The sequence below is a fragment of the Elephas maximus genome, chromosome 3, assembly GCF_024166365.1.
Source record: "Elephas maximus indicus isolate mEleMax1 chromosome 3, mEleMax1 primary haplotype, whole genome shotgun sequence".
Lineage (NCBI taxonomy): Eukaryota > Metazoa > Chordata > Mammalia > Proboscidea > Elephantidae > Elephas > Elephas maximus.
In genome coordinates, this window is record NC_064821.1 from 103,840,386 (window position 1) to 103,853,618 (window position 13,233).

The following is a 13,233-nucleotide window of genomic DNA, read 5'->3' on the forward strand; positions in this document are numbered from 1 at the left end:
TGGTTTTGGCAAGTTTGATGATAATATGTCTTGGTGTTTTTCTTTTTGGATCAATCTTAAATGGGGTTCGATGAGCATCTTGGATAGATATGCTTTCGTCTTTCATGATGTCAGGGAAGTTTTGTGTCAGGAGTTCTTCAACTATTTTCTCTGTGTTTTCTGTCCCCCCTCCCTGTTCTGGGACTCCAATCACTCGCAGGTTATCTTTCTTGATAGAGTCCCACATGATTCTTAGGGTTTCTTCATTTTTTTTAATTCTTTTATCTAATTTTTTTTTCTGCTATGTTGGTGTTGATTTGCTGGTCCTCCAGATGTCCCAGTGTGCATTCTAATTGCTCGAGTCTGCTCCTCTGACTTCCTATTGCGTTGTCTAATTCTGTAATTTTATTGTTAATCTTTTGGATTTCTACATGCTGTCTCTTTATGGATTCTTACAACTTATTAATTTTTCCACTATGTTTTTTAATAATCTTTTTGAGTCCTTCAACAGTTTTATCAGTGTGTTCCTTGGCTTTTTCTGCAGTTTGCCTTATTTCATTTGTGATATCTTTAAGCATTCTGTAAATTAGTTTTTTATATTCTGTATCTGATAATTCCAGGATTGTATCTTCATTTGGGAAAGATTTTGATTCTTTTGTCTGGGGGGTTGGAGAAGCTGTTATGGTCTGCTTCTTTATGTGGTTTGATATGGACTGCTGTCTCTGAGCCATCACTGGGAAACTAGTTTTTCCAGAAAATCCACTAAAAAAAAATGCAGTCAGATCCCTATCAGAGTTCTCCCTCTGGCTCAGGGTATTTGGATGTTAATGGAGCTGCCTGGGGAGGGTGGGGCAGGGATCAGAGAGCTAGGAGAGTAGCACCTCAGAATATAGCCAGAGTTGCTTGTCTTACTTGGAATGACTATTATATCTGAGATTTCTGCGGGGGCGTCGCCTATATGTACTGGCTGTGTGGAGATTGCCCCCGGGGGCTCTGGCCCGCTGGCGTCACGGTCAGATCCTCCGCTGTCAGCCCAACCCCCAAGGTCAAGGCTCCCTGACTGGGACGGTGCACTCCCGACTCCAAAATCAGTTGCTGCCTCCCGGGGACTCCCCGTCCCGCCAGCCGTGTCGCGCGCCGCCCCCGCGAACCGTGTGGGCTGCCCCCCCCCCGGGTCAGCTCAGGAGAGCGGAGCAGCTCCCCGTGCCTGCGCCGCGACTGCGCATCCCGGCCGGGACGCCGCTCTCCCTGCTCCCAGACCAGCCACTGCCTCCCGGGGACTTCTCCCACCGGCTGTGCCGCCACGCCACCCGCGCGAACCGGGTGGGACCGCCCCGGGGTCAATTCAGGGGGATGGAGCTGGACCCCGCGCTCACGCCCCTCCCGCGCCTGCCAAAATCCCGGTGGGACGGCTCACCGGCTGGGACGCTGCTCTCCCCGCTCCAAGACCAGTCACTGCCTCCCGGGGACTTCTCCCACCAGCTGTGCCGCCGCGCCGCTCGCGCGAACCAGGTGGGCGCCACCCGCGCGAACGGCTGGGCCCCCCCGCGGTCAATTCAGGGGAGTGTAGCTGCTCCCTGCGCTCACGCCACGCCCGCTTCCCACCAAAATCCCGGCGGGACGGCTCCCCGGCTGGGACGCTGCTCTCCCTGCTCCAAGACCAGTCACTGCGTCCCGGGGACTTCTCCCACCGGCTGCGCCGCCACGCCGCCCGTGCAAACTGGCTGGGCTCCCTCCCGGGATGAGTTTGGGGGCTAGGGCTGGGGCCCTTGTCTGTGCCGTCTGCCCCCCTGGGCTCTGCCCCAAATCGGGCTCCAAAGGTCACCTGACTGGTACGCTGGCTCCTGGCTCTGAAGACAATTGCTGTCTCCCCGTATTTGTTTGTTCTCCGTCTCTAAATCTGTGTTTGTTGTTCAGAGTTCGTAGATTGTTATGTATGTGATCGATTCACTTGTTTTTCCGAGTCTTTGTTGCAAGAGGGATCCGCAGTAGCATCCACCTTGTCCACCATCTTGGCCCCCTCCTCCTGGTTTGGTTTTTATGAATTCCCTAAACTTGTGTTTATCTGGAAATGTCCTAAATTCACCTTCATATTTGAGAGGCAGTTTTGCTGGATGTATTACTCTTGGCTGGCAATTTTTTCCTTCAATGCTTTATGTAAGTCATCCCATTGCCCTCTTGCCTTCATGGCTTCTGCTGAGTAGTCCAAGCTTATTCTTATTGACTGTTCTTTGTAGGTGACTTCATTTATCCCTAGCTGCTCTTAAAATTCTCTCTTTATCTTTGGTTTTGGCAAGTTTGATTATAATCTGTCTTGGTGACTTTCTTTTGAAATCTGCCTTATGTGGAGTTTGATGAGCATCTTGGATAGATATCTTCTCATCTTTCACAATATCAGGGATGTTTTCTGCCAACAAATCTTCAACAATTGTCTCTGTGTTTTCTCTTGTCCCTCCCTGTTCTGGTACTCTAGTCTCTCATAGGTTATTTCTCTTGATAGAGTTCTACATGATTCTTAAGTTTTCTTCATTTTTTTAATTCTTTTATCTGATTTTTCTTCAAATATATTGGTGCCAAGTGCTTTATCTTCAATCTCACCAATTCTTCCTTCCACTTGCTCAGTTCTGCTTCTCTTACTTTCCATTGAATTATCTAATTCTGAAATTTTATTGTTAATCTTCTAAGTTTTTGATTGCTGTCCCTCTGTGGATTCTTTCAGCCTATTAAATTTTTCATTATGTTCTTGAATAACCTTTTTAATGTCTTCAGATACTTTGTGTGTTCCTTGGCTTGTTCTGCATTTTGCCTGATCTCCTTCCTAGTTTCGTTCCTGATGTCTTGATGAGTTCTGTATATTAGTGTTTTGAATTCTGCATCCGGTAACTTCAGAAAGGCATCTTCATGGAGAAGATCTGTTGGTTCTTTGTTTTGAGAGCTTGTTGAGATGATCATGGTCTGTTTCTTTAAGTGACTTGATATTGACTGTTGTCTCTGAGCCATCTATAGGTTATAGTCTTAGTTTATTTTATGTTTGCTTAATTCTAGCTTATTGTTTTGTTTTGTCTTGATATGCCCAAATGGGTTGCTTGCGTGAGCTAGCTTGATTATTTTTGCTTTTGAAGCTCTGTTCTGTCATCAGATGGCTAGAGCTTTCGTCAGGTATATCAGTCTAGGAGTCCATTTACTTTTCTCATATGAATTCAGCTCATGTGTCCAGGTAGCTATTTGTCAAGTGTGTGGTACAGGTTCTGTCCTACAGTCATAGAGGGGCAGGGGTAATTGGTGTAGGTACCGGTATCTGGTTGCAGCAGGGGCTTATGCTCTGAACAAGACAGGGGGCGGGGAAGAATCCCCCAAGTATCCGTAAGGACAGCATGTCCATGTTCTCTAGACCATATATGTAGGTGGGTTCTGCAGATGGACCAGGGGTACCCAGTGCTTTTGGTTGTAAGGACTGGGAGGTACCAGTTATCCTTGGACCCCTGTCATGTGTGGCTGGGTGATCTGAATGGAGCCTCCAGTTCTTAGGCCCCTCATGTGGGTAGGTGAGGACCCTGTTAAATAGGCAAAGTGTTGTTAAGTATCAAACACCCACCCCTTTACTGCACAGCTGAAACGTTTGCAGTCTGTCAACTGGGCCTATTTTGCTGAAATAGGCCCACACAGGCCCATGCAAGGGGGAAAGGTATTCAAAGTCCATGGGCCATTTATGCCTGGACAGAGCTGCTTCTGTTCTGAGCTCCCCAGGTTAGTAGAGCTGGCAAATTATCCTTTCCCCCAGTTGTGAATTTATTCCCACTCCAAGGCTGCATGGATGGCTCTGGGTGCTCAATAGGGCCTATCTCAGGCCCAGGAAAATCAGCAGCCTCTGAAGGTGGATTGGGGGCGGGGCGTGGTAAAATATATGCTAGTACTTAGCTTTTTCCGAGAGTGGAGATCTTCTTTGGTTCTGGAAGTGGGAGTAGGCTGTGCGGCTGGCTGCTTCTCCCAGAGGAAACTGCAGCCAGATGCTACTACCAGCTTGCCGCAGCTGCTCCCGGAAATCGTGCCTGAGGGTTCCTGGCCATTCAGTTCTGGCAACTCCTCTCCTCTTCTGAACCGTCTCTCCCTCCCCTGGCTGTTCAGTCCGTTTCCTAACTTTGCTTTTGAAGTTCAGGGCTCCTTACTTGTCATGTTGTTGTTAGGTGCTGTCGAGTCAGTTCCGACTCATAGTGACCCTATGCACAACAGAACAAAACACTGCCCGGTCCTGCACCATCGTTACAATTGTTGTTATGCTAGAGCCCATTGTTGCAGCCACTGTGTCAATCCACCTTGTTGAGGGTCTTCCTCTTTTCCGCTGACCCTGTACTTTGCCAAGCATGATATCCTTCTCCAGAGACTCATCCCTCCTGACAACATGTCCAAAGTATGTAAGATGCAGTTTTGCCATCCTTGCTTCTAAGGAGCATTCTGGTTGTACTTCTTCCAAGACAGATTTGTTCATTCTTCTGGCAGTCCACGGTATATTCAATATTCTTTGCCAGCACCACAATTCAAAAGCATCAATTCTTTGGTCTTCCTTATTCATTGTCCAGCTTTCACATGCATATGATGTGATTGAAAATACCATGGCTTGGGTCAGGCACAACTTAGTCTTCAAGGTGGCATGTTTGCTCTTGAACACTTTAAAGAGGTCTTTTGCAGCAGATTTTCCCAATGCAACGCCTCTTTTGATTTCTTGACTGCTGCTTCCATGGCTGTTGACTATGGGTCCAAGTAAAATGAAATCCTTGACAACTTCAATCTTTTCTCTGTTTATCATGATGTTGCTCATTGGTCCATTTGTGAGGTTTTTTTTTTTTTTTTATGTTGAGGTGCAATCCATACTGAAGGCTGTGGTCTTTGATTTTCATTAGTAAGTGCTTCACGTCCTTTTCACTTTGAGCAAGCAACGTTGTGTCATCTGCATAACTCAGGTTGTTAATGAGTCTTCCTCCAGCCCTGATGCCCCGTTCTTCTTCATATAGTCCAGCTTCTTGTATTATTTGCTCAGCATACACATTGAACAGGTATGGTGAAAGAATACAACTCTGAGGCACATCTTTCCTGACTTTAAACCATGCAGCATCCCCTTGTTCCATCTGAATAACTGCCTCTTGATCTATGTAAAGGTTCCTCATGAGCACAATTAAGTGTTCTGGAATTCCCGTTCTTCACAATGTTATCCATAATTTGTTATGATCCACACAGTCAAATGCCTTTTCATAGTCAACGAAACACAGGTAAAGATTCTTCTGGTATTCTCTGTTTTCAGCCAGGATCCATCTGACATCAGCAATGATATCCCTGGTTCCACGTCCTCTTCTGAAACTGGCCTGAATTTCTGGCAGTGCCTTGTCGATATACTGCTGCAAGTGTTTTTGAATGATCTTCAGCAAAATTTTGCTTGCATGTGATATTAATGATATTGTTTTATAATTTCCACATTTGATTGGATCGCCTTTCTTGGGAAGAGGCATAAATATGGATCTTTTCCGGTCAGTTGGCCAGGAAGCTGTCTTCCATGTTTCTTGGCATAGATGAGTTAGCACCTCCAAAGCTGCATCTGTTTGTTGAAACATCTCAATTGATATTCCATCAATTCCTGGAGCCTTGTTTTCCACCAATGCCTTCAGAGCAGCTTGGACTTCTTTCTTCAGTACCATTGGTTCCTGATCATATGCTACCTCTTGAAATGGCTGAACATCAGCTAATTCTTTTTGGTATAATGACTCTGTGTATTCTTTCCATCTTCTTTTGATGCTTCCTGCATCGTCTAATATTTTCCCCTTAGAATCCTTCACTATTGCAATTTGAGGCTTTAATTTTTTCTTCAGTTCTTTTAGCTTGAGAAACACCAAGCATTTTCTTCCCTTTGGTTTTCCATTTCCAGCTCTTTGCGCATGTCATCATAATACCTTACTTTGTCTTCTTGAGATGCCCTTTGAAATCTTGTTCAGTTCTTTTACTTCATTAATTCTTTCTTTTGCTTTAGCTGCTGGATGTTTGAAAGCAAGTTTCAGTCTCCTCCAACATCCATCTTGGTCTTTTCTTTCTTTCCTGTCTTTTCAGTGACCTCTTGCTTTCTTCATGTATGATGTCTTTGATGTTAATCCACAACTCGTCCAGTCTTCTATCACCAGTGTTCAGTGCATCAAATCTGTTCTTCAGATGTTCTCTAAATTCAGGTGGGATATACTCAAGGCCATATTTTGGCTCTCGTGAACTTGCTCTGATTTTCTTCAGTCTCAGCTTGAACTTGCATATGAGCAATTGATGGTCTGTTCCACAGTTGGCCCTGGGCCTTGTTCTGACTGATGATATTGATCTTTTCCATCATCTCTTTCCACAGATGTAGTCATTTTGATTTCTGTGTGTTCCATCTGACGAGGTCCATGTGTATTGTCTCTGTTAATGTTGATGAAAGAAGGTATTTGCTTGTCATAAATATACTTGTTTCACTTGTGTTTTCGGGTCTTGTTGTAAATGGGATGGCAGGAAGCGTTTGGGTATTCTGCCATCTTGGCCCTGCCTCTAGATGATTTTTTAAATGAGCACAGTACTTACAGGTGATATTGATTATTTAGCTTTAGGGTGACCTCAAGGGTTAGTTTTGGTTCAAGGTTTAAAGAGTATCTCAGGGGAATAGTTTTGGGGAGTCCACCAGTCTCAACCATTTTTTTTTTAAGATTTTGAGCTTCTCTTTTTTCTCCCATTGGCTTATGTTCCATCTATTGTGGCCCTGTTTAGCATGGTTGGTAGTGGTAGCTGGGTACCATCTAGTTCTTCTAGTCTCAGGGTAGATGATGACATGGTTCTTGTAGGCTGTTAGTCCTGTACACTAGTTTCTTCCTTGAGACTTTGGTTTTCTTCTTTCTTTTATGCTTTGGTTGAGTAGAGACCAATAGTTGTATGTTGAATGGCTGCTCACAAGCTTTTAAAACCCCAAACCAGGATGTAGAATATAACTCTATGAACTATATTATGCCAGTTGTCCAAGATGTCCTATGAGAGTATGATTCTAATCTTTGAAACCAGAAAATTAATCCTGTGAGGTGTTTGGATATGTCTAAGAAGTACCTGTAACTATGTAGGAGCACCTTTCTTAATTGGTGGGTGTGGTGTAGTAGGGCACAGAGGGACAGTGAAATTAGAGTCAGACCAGGACCACATCTCAGCTTTGCTACTGCTGAGCCGTGACACATTGGGTGAATCATTTAACCTTGCGTATCTGTTTTCTCCTCTGAAAGAATTGGCATAATGAAATAGTTTATGTAGCTTTGCTGTGAGAATGTGAGAGTTTGACAACTAAATGTTCAGAAAAGTTTTTTACTTTAGGTTATGAATTCCTCAATTTAAGGGAATGTATTTTACTCATTTAAAAAATTATTATTATTATTTTTTATTTTACTCATTTCAGTGGACCTAGTGCCTACAAGACTGATTATTATAAATATGTGTTGAAAAAGTATGTGAATGGATGAATGGTTAGAACTATGAATGAACAGTAATTATGAGAAGCAGCTTTACATGTATGTGTGTATATATATGAAAATAAAAATACGTATGTAAAGTTAGCTATAAATATAAATGTACATCAATACATATGAGCTAATATTTATTTTCCTTTCTTCTCGCCACGTACATAAGTACCTACCATGTGGCAAGCCCTGTCTTTTTAGTACTGAAGCTTCCAAGATGAGTAGGAAATTGTCCTTGTTCTTCCTGGCTCAGGTGGCTTTGTTCTGGCCCAGCAGGGTAGGGCAGCTTCAATGTGGGTCACTTCAGAGGGCAGAGGCCACAGAATGGTGATGAACAAACAGACCTCAGCCCAGTAGCGGCAGGTATTCTCTAATTAGGATATGGGGCTAGCCATGGAGCTGGTGCTTTGGGCAGCAGTCAGTCGGTGCTCCCCTTATTGGCTTTATTAAATAGAGTTCAGCTGATGATGATCTGTATGTTAGGGATGCTGTAGGAGGAATTCTCACTTTGGGTGGAACTTTAGACATTAATTATTATACAATTAAAAGACTCTGTACCTTCTACCCTGCTAAAATATATGGTTTTTAACCTTGACTGTACATTTGAATCAACTGAGAATCTTCTAAAAATCAACAATTCCTGAGTCACACTTCTAAAATTTATATTCAGTTGGTTTGGTTGGGGCTAGGGTATTGGCATATTTAAAAAGTGCCCAAGGTAATTCTAGTTTGTGGAGAATCACTGGCCAGACAACCATACAGACAACCACAATATCGGGAACAAGGACAGTTCGAGGGGAAGGAGAGTGTTCCTTGTTAAGCCTGCTTAAATACGAATCCTCTCTGATGTCACATTTTTTCTCCTTGTAGGTTGAATTGCTTCCTGTTAACAGGCCCTCTATTAAAAGGGTAGCTAGGTTGCAACCCTAATAAGTGATGAAATAACTAAAAGGTTAAAATGTACCCATTCATCAAAAGCATCCAGGTGTAGATGCCCCTCACTAGTTTCTTGCTTTTCAACAGATTATATTAAAGTAGCTTAAAGACTCTTTAAAGACCATTTCTACCAGCATGGCAGCAAAAATTCTTGATTGAATGTTGTACTTATGAGGAGTGAAGAGTGGGGTCAGGAGATTACTGGTAACCCCAGTTACCATTAAAGGCAAAACAGATAAAAGTCTTGTCATTTTTAGATGTTAACTAAAAAATGAAAAACAAACAAACAAAAAATGCAAGTAAATTAAGTATTATAGTTTAAGAACACTAAGCAGTACCCCAAAACAGTACTGTATGATAAAATAGTCTTATGGTTAATAGGTTCTTGTCTGGTCCTTCTTGCTTCGAAGATTAGAACAGCACCTGGGCTGGACAAGGGTGCAGTTGCTCTGCATCCCAAGTCTGATTCCTTCCAGCTCAGAGCCTCACTTTGGTTCGGTCATCACAGCTACAGGGGTTCTTGGGAGGGAGAGGAACCAAGGGTGATAATTTACTACCTAGGCTACTCTGTGCAACAGAACCATGGTATGTAAATGTTCTTGCTGATTGATAGTCATCTTTTTCCCTCTGTAAACCGTGGTGGCATAGTGGTTAAGTGCTACAGCTACTAACCAGGAGGTCGGCAGTTTGAATCCACCAGGTGCTCCTTGGAAACTCTATGGGTTGCTGTGAGTCAGAATTGACTCAATGGCAACGGGTTTGGTTTTGGTTTTGGTTTTTTTGGACAGGAGATTGCCAGTAACCCCGCTCACCATCAAAATCGATGCGTAGAATACAGGAGGTGTTCAAAATATTAATTGAATGAGTAAATAAATGGATGAATAATTTACCTAGTGGTAAGCTGACTGTGTTGTTGTTCGTTGTCATCAAGTTGATTCCAACTCATGGCAATCCCATGAGTGCAGAGTAGGACTGCTCCATAGGGTTTTCAAGGCTGCGGCCTTTCAGAAGCAGATCATCATGCATGTCTCCCAAGGTGCCTCTGGGTGGGTTGGAACTACCAACCTTTTGGCCAGTAGTTGAGCACTTAACTGTTTGCCCCACCCAGGGACTCCTTAGTAAGCTGACTGTATAACCCAAATTCTGCTCTGCTGAATTGCCTCCAGTTCTCTTAAAATACCTTATCTTCTCTGACCTGTGCCCGGTTTGTTTCACATGCTGTCTCTATTGTGTAGAAACTTCTTTCCCCACTCTTCTTTTACTTGGCTAATTAATGGCTAGTGATTTCAGAAGTAACTAAAGCTCTTGTCTCTCGAAGGCTCTCTGTGTGGCCTCTCTGTGCTCTTCCACTATATTCTTATGTCCAGGATTTCTGTTAGGACAGTCCCTGTTGCCGTCGAGTCCGTTCTAACTCATAACGACCCTACAGGACAGAGTAGAACTGCCGCATAGGGTTTCCAAGGAGTGCCTGGTGGATTTGAACTGCTCACCTTTTGGTTAGCAGCCATAGCTCTTAACCACCACACCACCAGGATTTCCTTTAGGACAGTCAACACACTCTAAACAGTTTTTTTTCCCATTTAACCACATGCTCCATAAAGGCAGGAACTGTATCCCAGCATCCAACCATGTCCCTGGCATGTAGTAGATGATTAATAAAAGCCTAAATGAATATTCAGTTAAGTCATTTATTTGTGATTTCTATGAGAACTGAGAAAGGATTGACTTTTCAGTCTTTGTCTAAAATGAATATTATTAATCATAAGTACAATAACATAGTCAATTCTGTTCAGTTCTCATTGTGTTGTTCTGATTGCTTTTTGAGAACCTCTTTATGTAGAGGCAGTAGTAGCCGATTGGCCTGTCTTTATTAAAGTTGGAAGTTTACCAACAGGTGTTTGTGTCTTGAAGCAGCTACAGATACATTCTCTGCAGTAGTTCTGAAAACCACTCAAGTGACTCTAACTTGCAACTAGGGTTGAAAACCAGAGCTTAAAGCAATTTTGTTGTACAGTAGGATCAATCTCATTAAAAAAAAAAAATAAGTTTTTTCATGTCTCTGTGGAAGGTCTCGTGTACTTTGTTGTATTTGCTAAATATTACTGTTGTTCGAGTAGCTTTTGTGAGACCTGAAATCTCAGACCAGTTTTCAGGTAAGACCAGTAACTCTGTGCCTTACCCCATTATGATGATGATGACCTCATTTGGATATTTTCTTAGGTGGGCTTGTTTTTTCTTTTAGTTAAAAAAAATTTTTTTTTCAAAGCTATTATATATATGGAAGAGCAAATAAATTAAAAAACAAAACAGAACAACAACAATGTCATTCGTACCTACTACTGACACCAAAAAACCCAACCAGTTGCCGTCTAGTCGCTTCCGACTCATTGTGATCCCATGTGTTTCAGACTAGAACTGTGCTCAGGAGGGTTTTCAGTGGCTGATTTTTCAGAAGTAGATCACCAGGCCTTTCATCTGAGGCACCTCTGGGTGGACTTGAACCTCCAACGTTTTAGTTAGTAGTGAGTGCATTGACTATTTGTACCACCCAGGGACACCCCGTACTGAGGATAAACAGATGAAATTTTGCCATATTTGCCTCAGGTCATTTTTTTCAGTAAAGAACTACTTGACGTTTTAGCCCTACTCCTTCTTTCCCCACTTTTCTGTTTCCTCCAGGTAACCATTCTCCTATAGTTGGTGCTTACAAACAAGTTGTTTTTGTGCTTTCACTGCATATGTAAATACCTATTACAAACAGCAATATATATTTTGTGTGTTTTTGATTTTTCCAGCTGATGTCATTATCCACGCTGATATGCATATGTTGCTCTAATTTGTTTTACCAATTTATTTATCCATTCTCTACGGAGACCTAGTTCCAAAGTCCACTTCATGCATTTCCCAACTATGATCCACTAGGCTTGTCTTCAGCCTCTGAGTCTCACTTGGTCTTTGAAAAATGATGACAATAATACTTACATTATAGGATTGTTTTGAGGATTAATTGAGATTATAGGCATAAAATGTTTAGCAAGATGTTTGGGAGACAGACAGATACACATACACACAAAGCTTTGTAAACATTTGCTACTGGCAAAGTTTTATTGTTACTGCAGTTATTTTTCCATCAAATAAAATAATGCCTAGTTCAATAGTTGTTGGCTCCTTTTTTACTTTTCCTCCTTATAATCTCCCAGATGTAGTCATTGGTATTCTCCCCATTATGCCATGTGAGGAAGCAGAGAATGCAAAAGGAATACTGACTTGTCCATCATTACATGATAAACTAACAGAGGTTGAGGAAGGGACAGTCAGTTACTCAGGGACCTACAGGGTGGTAGAGGTAAGATGTGAGGGGGCAGTGTCATGCTTGTTTTCCAAATGGTTTTAAGTTCTGTTCCTTATGATTTACTCCTCCCGAGGGCCTACTGTGTGATAGGTACTTGCCATAGCCTATATGTGCATTAACTTAGGTTCAATGAATGAAAGAACTCAGTTGATTCTTATATGCTATTAAAAAACAACAACAACAACAACAACAAAAAACCCAAACCTGTTGTTATCAAGTTGATTCTGACACATAGCAATCCTATAGGACAGAGTAGAACTGCTCCATAGGGTTTCCAAGGAATAGCTGGTGGATTTCAACTGCCGACCTTTTGGTTAACAGCTGAGCTCTTAACCACTGTACCACCAGGGCTCCTTATATGCTATTAGGTCAATAATATTATTATCCCCATTTAATAGACAAGAGCACTGACGCTAAGAAAAGTTTGGTAATATATCTCCGTCTGTAACTGAAAGGGAGCTCGGTGGCACAGTGTTTAAGAACTTGGCTGCTAACCAAAAGGTCGGCACTTGGAATCCACCAGCTGCTGCTTGGAAGCCCTCTGAGATAGTTCTGCTCTGTCCTGTAGGGTCACTATGCGTCAGGATCGAGTCCACAGCAACAGGTTTGATTTTTTTTGGTAACTGAGTCAGCATTCCTCTCTAGGTATGCCTGCTTCCAAAGCTCTCCACTCCACCAAACAAACTACAGTAACCGAATGAGGAAAAAACACCTTCATTAACTAATTTCAACTAAATTTTCTAGTGGGAACATAGCAGGTTAAAAAAAAAAAAAATCGTGTAGCTTTTAGTTGTATCATACCATCAAAATATTTGTCCTGACCATATTTAAAAAAAAAAAAAAAATTAGAGACAACCAAATTTAAAAAGCCCAAGTACTATTTCAAGCTCATTTCGTAGGCTCGTTTTCTGAATACGTATGCCCAGAAGAGTTTTTCTAGAACAGAAAGGGACAGAAAAAGAGGAAGAGAAGTTTAGAGAGAGAGAATGAATGCTAATATAACAAACTGGCAGATCTTGACTGGTTTTAGTTTAGATTTTTAGCCCTGGGGCTATGTGCAAAGAATAGGTTGCTTGTTGGTAATCTGAAACTTGGGTAAAATGTATTTATCAGCCTTCGTGGTGGACCTTTCAGTTTGTTCATTTTTGAGATATAAAATTATATCAGAAACTGTACAGCTTTTTGCTTTTGAGGACTCCTTAACTGCTGCCTTGGTTTAGAAGGAAAATAATGCGTCAATCCTCATCTCTTTCTCGTTTATGTTAGGGGATTCCTGTCGAAATATCATCATGTGGCTAGATCACCGAGCCGTGAGTCAGGTCCACAGGATCAATGAAACCAAGCACAGTGTCCTCCAGTACGTTGGGGGTGTGATGTCTGTGGAAATGCAGGCCCCGAAGCTTCTGTGGCTAAAAGAGGTGAGTGCATGACATTGAGGAGAGGATGATATCAATAGTGGGTGGT

General features: G+C 42.4%; 1 protein-coding gene across 18 annotated transcripts in view; it reads left to right on the top strand.

Annotated features, from left to right (window-relative positions):
• Positions 1-13,233, top strand: part of FGGY (FGGY carbohydrate kinase domain containing) — a 627,007-nt gene that overhangs the window by 77,373 nt on the left and 536,401 nt on the right. For all 18 annotated transcript variants that reach the window (XR_007516666.1, XR_007516664.1, XR_007516665.1 and 15 more), the window contains one exon: positions 13,036-13,187. Coding sequence is in view for 13 of the 18 variants with exons in the window: in XM_049879407.1 (XP_049735364.1) it covers positions 13,036-13,187 (152 nt within the window). In the remaining 5 variants the exon portion in view is untranslated. The remainder of the gene's footprint in view (positions 1-13,035; positions 13,188-13,233) is intronic.